At 37.3% G+C, this 18,388-nt stretch overlaps 3 protein-coding genes across 4 annotated transcripts; 1 reads left to right on the top strand and 2 right to left on the bottom strand.

Moving 5' to 3' along the window:
* Positions 1–211: 211 nt before the first annotated feature.
* znf365 (zinc finger protein 365) lies at positions 212–7,667 on the bottom strand. Of its 2 annotated transcripts, XR_013786840.1 has the most exons (6): positions 7,298–7,645; positions 5,423–6,147; positions 4,367–4,538; positions 3,858–3,931; positions 3,734–3,780; positions 2,028–2,678 (listed from the first exon to the last, which is right to left on the bottom strand). XR_013786840.1 is itself a non-coding variant. In XM_079459268.1 (5 exons), the coding sequence occupies exons 2-5, from the start codon at positions 6,133–6,135 to the stop codon at positions 2,537–2,539; spliced, it is 1,074 nt and encodes a 357-aa protein (XP_079315394.1). In that variant the 5' UTR covers positions 6,136–6,147; positions 7,298–7,667; the 3' UTR covers positions 212–2,536. The 2 variants fall into 2 exon arrangements, 1 of the variants encoding a protein (XP_079315394.1); XM_079459268.1 differs by lacking the exon at positions 3,858–3,931 and having other exon boundaries at positions 212–2,678; positions 7,298–7,667.
* Positions 7,668–7,858: 191 nt separating this feature from the next.
* On the top strand, positions 7,859–13,709 carry rtkn2 (rhotekin 2). The gene is made up of 12 exons (XM_079459267.1): positions 7,859–8,123; positions 8,810–8,997; positions 9,687–9,739; positions 9,828–9,881; positions 10,066–10,183; positions 10,297–10,494; positions 10,574–10,668; positions 10,749–10,855; positions 10,951–11,082; positions 11,327–11,492; positions 11,615–11,722; positions 11,863–13,709. The coding sequence occupies exons 1-12, from the start codon at positions 7,992–7,994 to the stop codon at positions 12,423–12,425; spliced, it is 1,914 nt and encodes a 637-aa protein (XP_079315393.1). The 5' UTR covers positions 7,859–7,991; the 3' UTR covers positions 12,426–13,709.
* Positions 13,710–13,735: 26 nt separating this feature from the next.
* cfap99 (cilia and flagella associated protein 99) lies at positions 13,736–18,105 on the bottom strand (the record flags this gene model as incomplete). The annotated part of the gene is made up of 15 exons (XM_079458628.1): positions 13,736–13,858; positions 13,932–14,118; positions 14,363–14,571; positions 14,971–15,122; positions 15,195–15,336; positions 15,467–15,671; positions 15,770–15,858; positions 15,992–16,078; positions 16,167–16,235; positions 16,370–16,450; positions 16,724–16,901; positions 17,295–17,407; positions 17,555–17,649; positions 17,734–17,878; positions 17,998–18,105. The coding sequence occupies 15 exons, from the start codon at positions 18,103–18,105 to the stop codon at positions 13,736–13,738; spliced, it is 1,983 nt and encodes a 660-aa protein (XP_079314754.1).
* Positions 18,106–18,388: the final 283 nt, after the last annotated feature.

The raw sequence follows: 18,388 nt of genomic DNA, 5'->3' as shown, positions 1-18,388 counted from the left end.
AGACTGTGCTCTTTGATGTTGTTATTATGCATGTTTGGGTAGAATATGTTTGCAATTACATGCAACGTTTGTATACTTTAACCACCTGCAAGGATGGTGGGGGTTTCGAGTCACTGCCACTGTTATTTTGGGGGTCGCGGGCTGAAACGTTTGGGAACCCCTGATGTAAAAAACTGGTACCTAATCGAAAAAAACTCACAGTAAAACAAGACAGTCTGACCATTCAGATTTTAATAATGCTGCACTTGCCACAAAGAGATGGATAACAGGCAAAGCATTAACAGATCAATCTTTAATGATCACTTCTAATCTCATTTCTATTTTTCAGGATATCTTATGAAGCAGCAAGGTTCAGGTGAGACTTAAAATCTCACAGTATCACAAATGTAATACAGATAACAATGTTCCAAGAAAAAGGCACAAACATTAAGATAATAAGCCTAGAGAAAACAAATTCAATAGTTTTAACATTATAACAGAAACCAACATGGCACAACATTAAACAACATTAAATTACACTTAATATTATTATCAGGAACAAACTAAACAATAAAATTAAAATGTTTACGTCGTAGAACTTATTTTTCTGATTGTCACATCTACAATGTCATTGCTACATTATTAGGGCTCAGCCTAATTTACAACAAAATCATAATTGACAAATAATTGACATCATTGGCCTTACTACAGACTGTACATGTAGTAAAATATTACAATTTTGGACCATCATGCATCTTTATATGCAAGCAGTTCTGTTGTATTGTTAGTTATTTGAAACAATAGCTGTTTTAATACAGTTTGCTCGTATTTATGACTTAATTGACTAATAACAAGAGGGAATTAACTTCCAAACAAGATAATGCCAAAAACTGTACTAGAAAGATTCCAAAGCAAATGTGAATTGGGTTGAGCCCCACTATAACCACTGTGGTGTTTTTTGAATATTTCAATTCTTTCCTTTTCGCCTTTTTCTTGTCCCCTATAAAATATTGACACACATTGCACAAGCCACTGGTTAAAGCATTATAGCATGCTCACAATGAAATACACATGAATGTCATCATGCTCACACAGCACTACTTTATCACTCCTTTCTAAAGAAACACAACATAACTAGTGATGCACCAACATGAAGATCCCACAAAAGACAAAATAAGATGAACTCAGACTGAACAATAATGATGCGGATGAGCTGTCGTCACATAACATCACAAACATAAATCTAAAGAAGAATTAAACTAGTCATTTTTTTATCTTCACATTGGTCTAGACAAATAGACTAACCAGAGTGACCATCTGCTATTTGTTATTTACATTCATGTTATTTTTGCTCAAATGAACAGCTGTATTGGGTTGTTTGTGTATGTACATGTGTGTATTTTTTGTCATAATTCTGGCAACCTCATCGCATGCAATTTATACTAAGACATATCGGGGAAAATCAAAGGTCTACCTGAACAAATGCATGTCTTTCATAGACCTTGTTCCATACCAAAAGCACTACCCTGTTTCTCCACTCTGTAGGTAAGAAATACTGTATTTCTAGATATATTTCTTTTGATGATAAAAAAGATTCCTATTCTATTTTAACCATTTGTCGTTTGCAGCATAAAAAAATAATATCTTATACATACTGTAAGTTGTCAGAATTGGTCTACAGTTTTGCCAAAGATGACTGTAAGTGCTACTGTTGCAATTGTGCAGAATACAAATGGCAAATTATGAAAACAATTTAACAGGATAACATTTTCTGATGTCATTCTGTCATGCAGATTCTGTCTTGTTGTGTTGATAATCTCAACTATAAACAGAAAACATTCCTCCAGTTTTGTTTGCAAGATGCTAATTCATAAATCTGATCATAAGTGATGTTGCTCCAAATGCACAGAGCCAAAAAATTTTTATCAAACTACCTGGCAATGAATGTAAGAACACATGACAAATCTTGAAGATGTCATCTTCCATTAGCTGCATGTTTTACCACCATATACATGTTTATCTTTTACATTTTAAATGAATCAGGGACAGGGAGCTAAGTATTTATTTCATACAATGTAGCACCACTATTTAAAAATACAGTAAATGACAGCACCTTAAAAAATTATATATTTTTGACTAAAAGCTATATTATGTACCGACATTTATTTTCCTGAACATTAGTAAGAAATGTACAGTAAGCATGTTATATTTTTATAACATATAAAATACATATTCACGTATCTTTTTAAGCCATAATGCTAGCTATAGCGATTTTAATTAAAGTGCAATTTTACCATGTGTCCACGTTACAACCAATGTCTTTTTTCATTGTTAAAATACTTCACAGCTCAACCATTGAACTACTTATTTGTCATGTCAAATTGCTTGTAGTGGGTGTAACCAAAAGAAATCTTACTAAAATAGTTGAAATGTCAAGCTGATAATGGTGAATTCAGAGAAAGTTGGGATTTCCGTATTGTTTTATTTGCTGATGTAATCAGTCTATATCTGAACAGTGTTATTTAAATACATTCATTACAAGACTCTACATCTGTCCCTAAACCTCATACCCATCTGACCTTCTTCGTTGGCACCAGCTGTTGTAACCCAGTCTACTGGCAGCAGATTTGGACAATCTCAAACCGGACTGACCGAGTAGTCGCTCCTCTTCATCCTGTTCTAGATGGTCTCCTGAAGACCTATCAGAGAAATCAGATGACAAATCCGATTTTATGTCATATGCATCATCACACTATACATTTTCCTCTATGATGAATAACATTGAAATCACACAAAGATGTTAAGCGACAGCAGTGCAGTCATTTATGAACGGAACCAAAGTGATATTTCACTATCCTGATAGAATCACATCAATAAATTACAGGCAAGGTCCAAATTTAACACTCGGCAAGTGCCAAATATGAGTAGAAACTGGCTTGAAAGAATGATAGCCAACCTAAGTGACGCAAAACCTCACAAGTCTTCAAATGACCTCAGCTCATAACTTTTCATTTTCTCTAGATCAGCATAGGGATGCACATGACAAATATTCCTTACTTGTAGCAAATGAAGAATAGGGACGAAACGAACATAAAAAGCTGAGCAATAATGGGGAACAAATAACTACATATAGTTTATTGGACCGTAAACCTGAATGTTCAAAGTAATTTAATAGTTAAATTAATTTAATAAAATAGTTAAAGTAATTTAAAATAGTTAAAAAAATAAAATAGTTAAAGTAGTGAAAACTTATTTTTATATATATTGAACTGAATTTCAGTTCCCAGCATGCTTTGCGTGAGACTGCATTAGGAGTGTACATTTTTAAATGAAGGGTTATTTTTTTAGTTTTTAGAAAGGAAACAGGCTTGTTTATTATGAATGTTCATATATCTTGGATATTTAGAAGAGTTTGTTGTATTTTTTACTTTTGGGGTTACCTTCGTTCAGAAGAGTCTGTTTGATCATTATTATTGTAGTAAGACTTTACTTTTAATTTACTGTAAATAAAAAAGTTACCTTACTAAATGTTCTAAATGAAAAGGAACCGACATGCATGAGTACAACCAACTCCAAACTTGATAGTTCTGCTTCCTTAAAATCGGGAACATCATAACTCAAAAGATATGATGTAACGGATTACCACACTATTTTGAGTTTTCCCAACTTATTTGGGCTTACCGTGCAGTACTAAATAATTATGGCTAATATGATTTAAAACCACAATAATGAAAAAAAATCAATAATACAATACCTGCTGTGTGTTAATCTCTGTGGACTAAGCTCAGAAGAAAGAGTCACCTAAAATGTAGAGAGTAAGTTACAAATGGGCCAAGTGAATACTGCACATACTACGAAAAACGAAAAGTTGGTCATACAGAAACAATTAAGAGACCATTCCAATTTCTAGCTGTATTGTGGCCATTCCAGTCCAGTGTCTGTTGAATTCCAACTAAATAAAACCATCCAACAGGAAAACAAAAGTCATCTAACAGCAATGTGAAAAACTGACAGCATGACAAGACACACAAAAACACCAAGGTAATCACATAAAAAATGTATGAACTTTCCCTAAATACATGTACAAATGAAGAGTTTCTTTCCAAAACGAGATAACTCTGTTTTATCTTTTGTTCAAAAATCATGTTTTATGTTATCGTGTTTAATTGTTAGCTGCATTCTTAGTTATTTTGGCTTATATAAAAAGGTTATCTCATTTTGGAAATAAACTCTTCAAATATTACTGTTGTTTTGCTTAAAGGTGAAAATGAACTTCCTTTTTTTACCTAAATAGTGAATATAAAAACTATAGTGAATGCATAAAAACTGAAAATTCTTTTTTAATCGTCTCCTAATTGATTATGCCAACGTGAATATAAAGACATACATGGTGGGCCGTGCAAAAGTGCCTGTTGGGGGCGCTCTGATAATATTCCAGTAGTCTCTCGGCTAGCGAAATCCGTCTCAAGAGGCCTTCAATGAAACGTCGCAGGCGAACCTTCCCACAAATCTCGTGTTGTGCCGCTGCTTCCAGAAACTTCTGAATGGTAATAACCTCCCTGAGAAACAGTCAAAGATAGTTACAAAAGAAAGACAGATTTGACTACCATAGTAGGAACTGCCCCAGTTTCCTTTCCTACATCCTTCAAAATGTCTTCTTTTGTGTTCCACAGAACATATGATTTCTTCAAAATATCGTTCTCTGTGTTCATCAGAACAAACAGATTTATACAGATTTGGAACTTATTACAAAATTGTCATTTTTGGGTGAAGTATCCCTTTAAAGTCTGCTAAATGACTAAATGTAAATGTAAAGTGTTAGTCATGTTTCTTTCATACACTTGTTTTTGAGTTTGTTCTCATGCATAATCTACTTTTGACTCCCCCACCATTCAATAACAGCCTATTTGCAGAGCCTTCATCACATTGTGACAGGATGGTAAAAATAACTGTTTAAAAAGTCGACATCACACTTAAAGGCTCAAGGATGCTGATAAAAATAAACTTCAGCCAGTTTATGATCCTTTTGAAGTAAAAACCGAGGAGCCACACACTGCTAGAAACAATACAAGGTTTGACAAATATTATGAAAAGTTCTTCTGGTATTTTGGAATCTAACCTGCATTGTATTAATAAAGGGGTAGTTCACCCAAAATAAAAAAAATTCATCATTTGTTCACTCTCATGTTGCTCAAAACCTGTATTTTTTCTTCGGTGGAACACAAAAATAAGATATTTTGAGAAATGTCGCTGTGGTTTTGAATCCTTACAATGGAAGGCAATGGGGCCAATATCATTTGGTTACCAACGCACCTCAAAATATCTGAAGAAAGAAAGTCATACAGGTTTGAGGTGTCATGAGGGTGAGTAAACGATGAAAGGATGTTATGCATGTTTATGTGCCTTATAGATTTAAAACAGTATTAAGATCTTAAGAACTCACTGTTCTCTCCTCTCCAGCTCATGCTCTGAGATGCTGAGCTGTTGTCGCAGCGTGGCGATCACCATAACCGCAGAATCTACCTGTCTGCTGAGCGCCCGTTCTCGCTCCTGCACTTCCTGCTTCTCCTGGGCCAGGTGATGCGAGTGAGCGCGCTCACACAGTATAGCCGTGTCTGTCTGCGCCAGCTCTGAGCTCAGCCGTAAAAGACGTCGCTCCATACTGCTGTTGGCGGTCCTCATCATTCCTTCCAGTCTTTTCTCAACCAACACCACTGGAGCCGAGAGGGGCCCAACAACAGCCGCTGCCTTCCCGGCTCTCGGGCTCCTCTCGGGGGACAACAGCTTCTGCTCTGCATGTGACTGTTGTGACGGAGCTAGATCAGTGTTGAATGTAGGTTTGTGATCTTCTCTCCCGATTGAGTTAGTATTTGTGCCAGCACTGCATACTTTATGCTTGTCACAATTTGAGCCTTTGCTGCTCTCTCTGCGGTCCGTGTTAAAGCGCCCCAGTGAGGATAGGAGGCTGATGTCATGATTGGTGTGGAATGGGTGTCTGTACTCTAGATGAGCCCTGAGAGAAGCCAGGCTCTGGAAACGTTCATGTTCTCCACATCGCAGGCAGCGGAAAGGGAACTGCGGGGGGGCTCCGGCTCCACACGCCTGACCGTTCTTCACAAACAGCGCTGTGTTGCGGGTGCACACTTTCTGCTGCATGACAAAGATGACCTGACCACATAAAATAGCATCACTGACAATCATTCATTCACTCATTTGGTGTAAACATCTCTGCCTTTCTATTAGAAAAGTAACCATGGTTTTATTATAGTAAAGGTGTAGTAACCATGTTTTTTATCACAGTTTTGTAAATAGCATGGTTAAACTACGGTTACTGTCGCAAGCCATGAGTAACTACAATGGTTCTACCACAAATAAAACCAAAAATGCAGCAGTTAAACACAATAGACCATTTAATGGATTGAATGTTTACAATGGGAAATGGAAATGGTTTTAATGGAAACAATAAGGTGGTATGTGACGGATTCTATTGGTGGGGTGTTGTCTTATTTAGCATCCCACCATTGAATCCATCACATACAGTAGACACCACAACAGTTTCCATTAAAAACCAATACAAATCCATTTTAAGCCATTGGTTGCTGTTGTTTTTTCTCAGCAGGGAGGGTTTGTTCATTTTCACAAGGGACCACGTGTTTAGCAAGGGACCAAATAAGAGACATTTCCACAATTTTGTGAATGTCTTATTTGCTATCTCTACAGTGTATTACACACTGGCTGCACCGCTCTCTAGATATGGTATCATCAAATGCATCAGTCAACCAGTCTGCAATTCTCTGTGCATAACCGGTGCCTCCTTTGAACCACAGTGAGCTTTTTGCATGGCCTACAAATAGATAGATTTAACATCTATAACATACAACAGTGGCGAAACCGACAGAGAAACATTTGGCAGCAACACAAGCTTTATCATAGATGTACGACTGTATAATCACACGTTAGAAGAATGAAAGGTTTCGTTTAAAGCATCGTAACAAAAAAAACGGAACCAGATCATACTGAGTTTCCATCGACTAATATAAATGATGATGTAAAATGTACGCCTCTTAACTGGGTTCATCTTTGGTAAATCTCACGAATTAGATGCATTTCATTCTATATGTTTAAATGGTCTACACATGTCTGTGAAACAGAGTCTTTTCTTCTCTAATTTAATCAATCATTACGTGTTTGTACTTGCATACACTTTGCAGAGCCAGCTTTATGCGCGACCTACTCGTGCAAGCACGCGATCAGCCGGAGTCCGAAATCAGACAGGTAGTCAGATGACATTTTCTATTATCCGTATATGCAACCCTACCTCAATGAACGGGATCCAAAGCGAATTCCGGTGCGTGCTGCTGCGGTGGTTTGGATTGTTACTTCTATTCAATCTGTTTATCTGTTGCTTGATATTTTCCCGAAGCCCACCGGCAAACCTCCGATTCACAATCTATGTGTATGAAGTCATGTGACAGCGACGTTGTCAAGAATGAGCGTGACAGCGGCGATTTAGGTGACATTGGATTCTTTTTGTGTAGTGATGAATGCAGTTTTTGCTCAATTTAATCGGATCGTGCGGTCATTTATAATCGATTTTAGCGATTAAGTGAGAAGTGAATAGATTTGATTAGAAGCTTATAGGCTTGAGGATTCATCAAAATGCAGTGCGGCAGACAATCAGTTTGACCAATTTGAAGACAGACAGGGGGTTACTGAGAAACAAATCCCGGTCCAACGATCACACACAAACGATACAAACCCCTCAATAAGGTAGTGAACGGTTCATAAAAATCACTTAATATAAAAATAACAGAATATTATTCGTACACTTGACGTAAGTGGCTCACATTATTAAACCGTGTCTACATTCCAACCTCAGGATTTAAAAATGGTACCGCCCCGCTGTTGTGTAGGCAACGAAGAGCTTTGCGAAGACGTGATTGGTCGATTCCGGATTGCGTAATCCGTCGGTTTGTTGATCTCGCAGGGGCTTGCTCGGTGTGGAGGCCGGTATGGATCCGTCGCGGGATATTCAAAATTTTAGCCGAAACAGCAGCAGCAGGTCCACCGTTTCCTCGTGCTCTTCGCTCGCCATGGAGATCAAAAGGAAGAAGATCAGAGAGAGCATGTTTTTTGCAGACGAGGTGAGTCCGCTTCGTAATCCGATCGCGTTGAACAACCACTGGTTTGTTTTTCCGATGCTTTTAACGATGTTACGTAAATTTAAAATCAAACAACAGGGTTGATCTTTTTCTCAGGCAAAGCAGAGACACCCGAATCGTGATATTGTAGTTTACGGGTGTGTTTCTTTTGTAGTCCTTCTAGAACCCACGCAAATCGTGGATATATGAAGAGTTTGTTTACAAAATCGTGTTTTTATGATGTTATCGTGTTTGTATTGTGTTATTTTGCTGAAGTTTTTGAGTCATTGTGGCCAAACTCTTCATATATTGTTCGTCCATGATTATTTTGTCTACGTAAATTAAAACATTCTTGACTAAAGAACATCTTTGAAACAAGAGTCTTTCGTAGAGAGATGTGTTGCGTAGGTTGTTTTGTGTCCCAGCCAACTCCATTGTCAGATATAACAGAAGCATTGATTGTTCAAACCTGTTATGTGCCGCTAGTTATGATGGGAAGGATTCTGGGGTGTCTCTGAGCTTCATGCACAATGCATCATTCTCAAATATCTCATCTTTCCATAAATGAGCATCCGCCTGTTTCAGGAATTCCTTGGAGTAGATTACGTGCTAGAGTCGGTTGCTTCCATCAGTATCTGTTTCTCTGCCCGAAGGGCACCTGTCTATGAACCTTGTATATTTCCCACCAGGACTGTGGCATTCAAGAGAAGTTGGACTTTGAGACGCGAATGAGAGCGGGAGCTTACAAGCTTCTGGTGGCCAGCACTAAGAAAGAGCAGGTGTTAGATGCCTCCAGGAGTCTCTTGACCTGTAATGCCAGAATTAAAGCCTACATGAGTGAAGCGCAGAGGAGAAATGGGCATCTGGAGAGCAGAAGGTTAGTGATCATGGGCATTTGCTATGCTCAACCTTTCTACCCAAGTATTCCGCAAAAATGTGTGTCAGTAGAAAATCTTAGTATGGATCTTCTAGAAATGCTGTTTTAAAGTTAAATGGGGTCTCGCTAAATACAGATTTAGTCAATGATAAATGAAATGTATTCACGACATTAGATTTGAAAACATCCTCATTTTATAGCACATTTACACACTTTGTTCCAAGCTTCTTGGAGGTGTTGGCTCTATTTAGTAATCTCCGATTTACTTTATAGACAACTTTGCAAGATGTAAATAATTTTTAAATGTTACTATTTTTTTTAAACCATACTTTAACAATGACATCTTAAAGATATTAGTTTAACATTTTGATTCGGTTATAAATATTCTGTTGGCTGCATATTGTTGAAATGCTGTGCAATGTTAAAAAACGAAAACATAAAAGTTCTTCTTGGATCAGTGTCGATTACGTCTTCCGAAGTGGTTTATAAGGAAAATATAATTTTTCTTAATCATATTTTCTATTGACATCAAAGCTAAATATAATTAATTTAATAAAATAAAATAAATCTGCTATTCAATAATTACACTTTTTATGCCTTATATGTTTGCAGATGCAGTACCAGAAATACGCTCGCTATACATAGATATAAATAACCAATAAAATTAATGTATATTATTTTCATGCCAGGGCTTTAAACTCTCAAAATCAAGCTCCATGTAAAGGGAAGGTGGCTATATCTGGTAAGCATTCATAATCATTTGAGAATGTTTTTCTTCTGGTTTCAGTCTGATTTATTGCTGATGTTTGTTTTTGCCTCTGTTTATTTAGGTCTGCGAATTCCTTTATTTTGGAAAGATTCTGAACATTTTAACAGCAAAGGAAGTGAGTAAACGTTTTAAACCCTTAAAGCATCGCTTTTAACAGCTTTTTATAGATAGTTCGGTGTGTATTTTGAAACAGCCAGGTTTGAATGGAAAGCGAAGACACAGCTTTGCTTAACATACAAGGTGCCATAAATTGAAAACATTCTTTCAAAATGAAAAACTAAATGCTTTGAACCCCACAGATGAACGGAGGGTGGCAGTCTTTTGCTTGATGAGGATCGGTTCAGAGATTCTTGACACAGGAATGATGATTGCAGACCCATCAGTGACTGATATATGCTTTGAGGGTGTAAACATATTGTACGGTTTCAGTTCTCGCTTTGTCACTTTAAATCCTCATTTGTTTAGCAAATACCACATCACTGTAAAGTCCGAAAAAAGTTTTACCAGATATATTTCAACATCTTCAACAGCTCTGATGCTAAGCCAGACTTTGAAGTAAAAGTGGAGCTGTATAGCTGTGGATTAGAGGAGGGAACCTTTGTCAACACTCCCAAAAAACTGGCTAGGAAGCTGCGCTCTTCATTCGGCAGATTTTCAGGCAGGAAACACTGCCCCCTTCTGGATGGAGGAGACCCTGACACTTTCCTTCAGTCTAACCCAATCCCACAGTACGCAAAAAAGAATGTTGTTTTAAAAAACATATTTTTGAAAGAGTTTTTCTCTCATTGCCCGTGTTTGTTATAATAGAGGTGCACGATACTCAATGTTAGCGTACACCACGTTGGGTCTGGAGCAGGCGGAAGGCTCTTTCCAATCCCATTCTCTCATGATCCTGCAAAATGGTAAGAACAAACAAGCCGCACTTATACAGTCTAGCATATTGATCAAGACTTTGATTGACCCTATGGCATCGATTGTTCAGTGGAGGCTTCGTCATGGCTGCCGCTCTATGGAAACCTGTGCTGTCAGCTGGTGGCTCAGCCTGACTGCATGACACAAGACATGATGAGAGGCTACCTGAGCCAACAGGTAACACAGAAACTTGTCAAAATTATTATATATATAATATAAATATTTTATTACTTATACGAAGTGTACTAATAATTGGTTTACTGCATATACAGCAAAGCATTGATGGTTTGCAGCGCAGCTGTCGACTGTACTGTACGCTAAGGGCTGGACATCTTTCTTGCTATTACTCACCTGAAGAGATTCAAGCTAAAATGGAGCCGAGTCTCATTATTCCCATTAACAAGGTAGGTAATATTTTTACATTTACCCAATATCCCCTCAAAATCAAAGTACTTATTTTATAACTTTGGGAATATCTTTAAAACATAAAAATGTAGGTTAGGTATGCTTCTGTATTTAAATGGCGTGGTGGTTTGCAGCTCGAGTTTAATTCTGACTTTTGTCATTTCCTCCAGAAAATTAAAGTGCCCATGCAAAGTTGGTGAAGAGTCTAGAAATATGTTTCCTATTGTGTGTGTGTTTGTGCAGGATACTCGTATCCGCGTTGTAGATAAGGATCACCAGAGGACAGGCTCTAGACTCGCCCTAATAAACCCTGGAAATGGAGACTCTGTCGGCCATGTTTTTATTACTGAAACTCCAGATGTCTTGCAGGAGTGGCTTGATGCGTTATGGCAACACATTTATGACCAAAGTGAGTTCTTTCTCTCAATATTTGAATATTTTACTGCATTAGCTGATTCACGGTGCAGTCCATACACAAACTTGATAGGAATTTGTGTTTTTGTTGACTGTTAATAAAAAATCTTATATTAGGTCAGTGGCAACACGCATGCAACAAGCTCATGGAAATTGAGGTTTTATCGTCACGGAAACCCCCACTCTTTCTGACGAAGCAAGCAGATTCTGTTTATAATGATTTGAGTGAGTAAGAATATTACTGTCAACACAGAGATATTTCTTTGTGACATTAAATGATGTAAGAATAACAGTTATTGATATGCAACCTTCTTGTATTTTGTCTATGCTGCTTGTTTAATAATGAATTTGTTTGACTTTTTCAGGCATTGGCTCCCCTGGGAAATTCGAAAGCTTGACTGACATAATACACAACAAGATCGAGGAAACTGATGGGCGCTTTCTTATTGGTCAAGAGGAGGAAAGAGAGCCTCCTCATTGGGCGGCACTGTTTGAGGGATCTCGGCCAGTTGTGGTTGAAAAAACGATTCTGTCGCCAGGTAAAGAAAGCATCCAGTCAATTACGAGCCCCACCGCAAGCACCAAGAAGAAGAGGAGAGCTCCTCCACCCCCTCCTGATAAATTGCCATTTGTTCAACCTACCTGCATCTTATCCAATCAGGAGAAAGAGAACTGTAAAGGGGCAAGGCCTAGAACAGGGCGACCATCACTGGATGCTAAATTCTCCTCCATCATCCAGCAACTGCAAAAGAACCACACTTCCTCTCGGAAAAATGCCCCTCTAGGACAGATTGAGCCCTGCCAACACCCTTACACCCCAAAAAATGAAGAGTCTGATCAAGTTCACAATCAGGAACCTCCGGTGCCGGCCCCCAGGAACAAACTGCGGATGTCATTCAGAGAGAAGATGAACCCCAAAGCCTGGTGAATTAATCAGACATCTGTTTGTCTGTCATGAGGAATGATTTGTTCTGTAAAAGTGTAAATGCTCCCGATGGAGAGACTCTTTTTTTATTATTGATCCATCTGTATCATAGGTTAAAAGTAAAGGGATGCGAATGTATAAATTGTCTTGTTTGTTTGGGCACAAACTAAAAAGACTAACTTTTTATCTAAAAATTTTATAGCGATCCTTTAAATCCTTTTCTGCTGTATATCAAGTTCTTAATTTAATGTTTAAGAATTTCGTATTAGTTGTGTATAGGGTGTTGAGCACTAATTGTCTGTAACTGACCAATTATGATGTAACCACTACAACTAAGCACTTTGAGGTTTCGGCACATAGTGATACACAAACCTGCAGTTCAATTCTTTCCACCTGTGACATTTTATATGCAGCTTCTGTTATCATCTCACTTATATTTTGTATTAATGACCTGAGAACATATGGAATGCTTGGTATGCATGTCTTTAACCACTAGCTCAAGGTGGGTTAGGAAACACTAGGACCTGGAACCTACAGTATACATTACTTGATCAACTAGTTAATGAACGAATGATTTTAAACACATTTTTTTTACCATTTTCTTATTAGTCAGTTTGTGTCAACCACCATATTGGAGCAAGTGGTTTGTAAGTCATCGAAGCATAATGAAAATTCGATGACTGAACATTCGTTGCTCTAAAATACCAATGGTGGGCTTGTTTTAATTGTATTTTTCTCTAATACTGTTGTTTCATTATATGTTTTAGAACTGAATGTTCAAGTAGCACACACATAATGCATTCCACTAAATATTATGGCAGATTAATTGTTGGTACTACTGTGCAATACATTTTCTATTGGTTTTATTCTATTTCTTTATTTTAGTTATAGTAATTCACTACATGAAACACAAATTGACAGGAAATTATACATGCTGTAACTTTGAAATAGAAGTACACTAAAAAGTTGAACTAAAGCAAAATTGTTTCCAGTGTCTTTATTTTGTAGTAACTTAGGTGTATAGAGAATTTTACTATTACAATATTTTGACTGTAAATATTACAGTTTGGAAAAACCATGAAGTTGCTGTGTTTCCAAAACACTGATCACCTCACAGTATACCTGCATTTCATAATGCCATTTTTTTATTTCAGTCTGATGTGTGCTTGATGATTGATGCATGTATTCTTCTATTATTTTAATAATCAATTTTTATACAATGGTAATATATGCACATCATAATACCACGTAAATAGCCTTTTTTAAATAAAGAAACACTAACAAGCCATTTTACAATAATGGTCATGAGTCTATCAGAAAACTCGCCTCTGGTTCTGACCGGCATTAGTTTTATTGGATGACTGCTGGATGATCCCATGAACCTGCTGTTCCAAACTGCGCTCCAGCTCCTGCCAGTGATGTTCCTCAAGAACCTGCTGCTAACAGAAAAATAACATTGAAAACATGTAGATGTAGTTGAAAAGTGTATGTAATCTGGTCTGTCTTCACCTTTTTGTGGATGGAGTTCTTGACTCTGAGTGAAGGCTCCTTTTCATTTTTCTTCGTATTGGCTTTCTCAGTCTTTTTCTGCAGTCTTTCCTGTTGTTTCTGCTCCAGGGTCTTTTGGAGGGCCAGAACTCGCTCATCTTTACTGACAGCCTCCCTTAGGTCACTTTTCATTCTTTTCTCCTCCTGACTATATAGCAGTTCAGAAATCAGTACTTAAGTCACATAATGTAAGTAATTTGATAAGAGAACGCAACAAATCAAAAAGCCCATGCAAATTAAATGATAGGTTTGGTTAAAAAAAACTATTTTAACCCAATTTGGTGGTGTGAAACACGCCAGTCACGACAAATTTCTCTACGTCATCTACAACTTGTTCAGTTCACACTGTAAGGTTTGTTCAGGAACAGTTGGCAGATGGGAAGATGTATCACCTGTAGGCAGTAGCGGCCTGTTCTGCTAGACTTCTGCACAGAGCGATGTTGTCCAGCTGATCCAACAACAGCTCCTCCTTCATCTGCTTCTCCTGCAGAATCCGGATTCTCCTCTCCTCCTGCTCAAACTCCTGTAACTCTCTCAGCATCATCAAACGCTCGCGGAGCTCCGCCAGAGACATCTCGCACAGCAGATCATGACCAGCAATCTGAGTCACATCAGGAGTGTTTGGTAGATTATTATAATAATGCACAAGTTTCCAATCTTTAAAAAACATCTTTAGCAAAATCAAGATCAATATTTTCTTTTAAAGGCAACTAATATATTATTTTACTTTTGAAGATTTGTTTTGGGAATTATGCTTTTTGTTTCCATTTGATGCTAGGGGCAAAAATTACACATCCCCTTTAATCATTATTATTATTGAAAATATAAAAAACATATGTTAAATATTTAAGAAATTTTAAAATATTTTTTAATGAAACATAATTTTTTATAACATGCATATATATATATATATAAAGAAACATAAATGTTATACATTTCTTTTATTGTTTTTCATACATATTTATTATTTTTGGCTGGATGAAGGATATAATCCACCAACCTCAGTTTCATCCACAAATTTTTGTCTGACCAGTGGGATTGACTCAAAAGCATGGATCTGTCGAATAAGCTCCATTTTCCTGCTTAGCTCAGCCTGCGCTTCTTCTAATGCCTGGGTGAGGAGTTCCCTGCTCTGCTCAGAGACCTCCTTAACTGCACCAGACAATGTGATGTCAATTCATGCCTCCTTACTAAAAATGATATATTTATCCTCCACAATAATACCTATGCGTTGTTTGATTTCTTGTAGCTGTGCTTTGGCAGCTTTGGAGTTCTTGTGACCATCAGCCACTTGTTGTACCAGCTCTCTCATTTCCTTCTCCTCTTTCAGACGTTTCTCTGCGTACTTGCGCATCAGTTCTGCTGTCTGGAGAGACCACACATTACATCATGATGAACGTATGAAAGATATTAAAAGCAATGAGCCCATCTTAGTGTACAGTACCTCAGAGTGACTCACGCATTACTATGAACACTAATGTGTGTTATGAGATCACCTCCTCTTTAGTCTGCTGAACTTTATGGTGGTTGCGCTCCAGGACGCGTTCTCGTGCCAGCACCGCCTCCTCATGGCTGATTCGACCCTCCAATCTCCGGCGCTCTAGTTCAGCAAGTTCCTCCTGAAGATCTTTGTCTTTCATTTCCTTCTGCCACTGCAGGAACGCAGAAGGCTCACTCGCACCCTTGGACAACTGCTCTATTCTGAAGTAGAAAAAATGTAATTGAATAAAGGTGAATAATCATAAAACGGCGTGAATCTAAGGATAAACACAAATTATTATGCAATATTTTGAAATGACCTTTGTAACTCCACTTCCAATTGACGGTTATACAAAGCTCCCTCTCGCAGGATGGCTGTTGTGTTCAGTTTGACCGGTAAGCTGTTTGCCTGTGCCATTGTATACACACATTTACAGTTATTTAATATTAAAAAGACTCACTTAAAACCATGGAGCTAATACTGGGTTTAAAGACATATGAAGGACTGTGGATGTGATTAATAATTGTATTCAATAAGTTACCTTTTGGGTGGAAGGAATGCCAGAAGTATACAACTTGTCAAACTTAAGCTCTGCATCACGGCTTTGAAGAATCTGGGACATCACTTTCTGTTCATTAGAAAATATAACATTTTTGAGGGGGGGGTAAACATTCGCATTATTCGCTGATGCATTAAAATAGCTTTTAAACACTTACTTGCGTTTTCTCAGACTTTTGTGGATTCGCACATCTGAACTGCTGAGAGCTTGCTTCATTCAGGACTTCCTAATGGAGTAAAAATGATCACCAGGAGATGAAGTCTACAAATGAGGATTGTAATAATAACAAAACTAAAAGCAGAATGCCCAGTGATGTTATTAGAAGCAACGTATCAAACAACAGCGCATGTCTTTACTCACTAATGCTTTCTGTCGGTTCCTCTGTTTCATCTCGTCCAGAATGTCTGGTTCCTTTGGAGATTTATGAGTGGTGGCTGGTACCTGAGAAAATACGTTTTAAACTTTTAAAATAAACAACACTAGTTGTTATTGATAATAGCTTGGTTTGATATACTCTGTAGGATTTCAGAGATATCTGATTGTCCACATTTTTGCCAAAAAATTCCCTTTTTATCCAATGATTCGTTGATAATTGAATCATTAGAAGAGGTTAATAGGTTTTGCTATTATTGCACATCAGTTGGTTAAATTACGCTTACTGTATAAACCTGAATTAACATTATTTATTGTGTATTATGATACAGTTATACTTACGGGCTTGGACCTGTCCTGCTGTGGAATGACTTCAGATGCAGGGAGTGGTCGATGTTTGGGCTGAGTCAGATGAAATTCTTTGGGTTCTGTGATTTTCTTTGGCGATTTCTTTCGCAGACTCCCTTTACTAATTTTACTGGCAAGATGATCCAAAAGTTTCTCAATTTCACCGCACCATCTGATCATAAGCATAAGGACCACAAGGTTGCAGCAATGTTTGACACAATGTTTGGCAATTACCATGCGTCAGAGAGAGCATGCTTCTATAAATAGAAAGGCATCTTGTGTTATTCTATTTACTGATTTTGTCATCACTTTAAGGGACACTTCACTTAAAAATATAAGTTCTGTCATCATTTACTATGTTTTTTTGTAAAAAAAAATGCAATGGTATTCAAAGGTGCCCCAGCACAGTTTGCTTTCCTTCTTCAAAATGTCTGCTTATCAGAACAAAGATTTAGAAAGCTATTTTTACTACTATGGTAGTCAATGGAGGACACTGTCCTCTGTTTCAAAGTATTGATTCATGAAAAGCACTAAAAATAACCTGACACTCAGTTTTCTTTTTTACCTGATCAACGGGGCGATCCAGTTACTTTGTACAACAGAAACGTCATAGATGTGACTCCATTCTTCCTGGATCTGGGTTGTAAGGTTGTTGACGTTAAAGAAAAAGCTCAGGAACTGAGACATCAAAAGAGACAATCAACCAGGTCCATAAAGGGAAGAAAAAAATAAGACAATGCACGATACATCAGTACTATCAAATATATTTTAATCAGATTACATATAAGGATGTCACAGAATGATACGAATCAGTGTGTTCCTTACTTTGTGCATTTTTGAGATATCTAAGGACTTGATGATTTTACTGAAATTCTCCAGGCCTAAATCATCAAGCTGGAACATGGCAAGGTAACAGACAACTATAAAAAACATACAGTCAAAAATATGTTTTTCACATGAAGTTACAAGAGCAGAATTTGCACTAAATAAAGAAATTAATTTACCAATGAACAGATTTTGGTCCGCCCTGAGTAATTTCTGTCCTTGGTGGATGTAGAATATGTTTACCACCGTATCCAGAAGCTTTTTGTGTGTGGTACATCCAAGTAAAGCATCAATAACAAACTTCTGGTCATCAGAGGACAGATTCTAAATGAAGACAAACATGATTTTATTTGTATGATTTCCTCCTGGTGAACATATGCTTTAAAACATAAAGTTAAATAACGAACTGTAAGATAATGTTTTGACGTTTACAAAATTATTACCTTAAGTTCCTTGGCAGCATCCTCTGTAAAGCTGTCGATGCAGTGTTTGTATTCTTTAAATGTGTCCAAGAGTCTTGTCACTTCCTTGACAAGTTCTTTGTAGTTCATACTCACTGGATTTCTCAGACAGATAAATACACATACGATACCAGAACCAGAACATGCATTTAAATGAAATTAAACTATATATAAAACAAATCAGATTGAGAACAGATTTACATCAATGATCGTGATCTATAAAAAAACAAGAACTGCTTCTACGCTCTTCAAAACACCAATCCTGCCGCTACAGTGTTTTATTGTTGCCTAGCAACGAAGAGTCGGGCTTTTCCTGCGAGGAAACGTCGTCAATATTATTTTGTTTTCTCCCTTAGTTTTCTTTGTAACTTAC

Source organism: Barbatula barbatula, assembly GCF_947034865.1.
Source record: "Barbatula barbatula genome assembly, chromosome: 6".
In the NCBI taxonomy this organism is placed as follows: Eukaryota; Metazoa; Chordata; class Actinopteri; order Cypriniformes; family Nemacheilidae; genus Barbatula; species Barbatula barbatula.
This window is presented reverse-complemented; position numbering and strand designations above follow the sequence as displayed.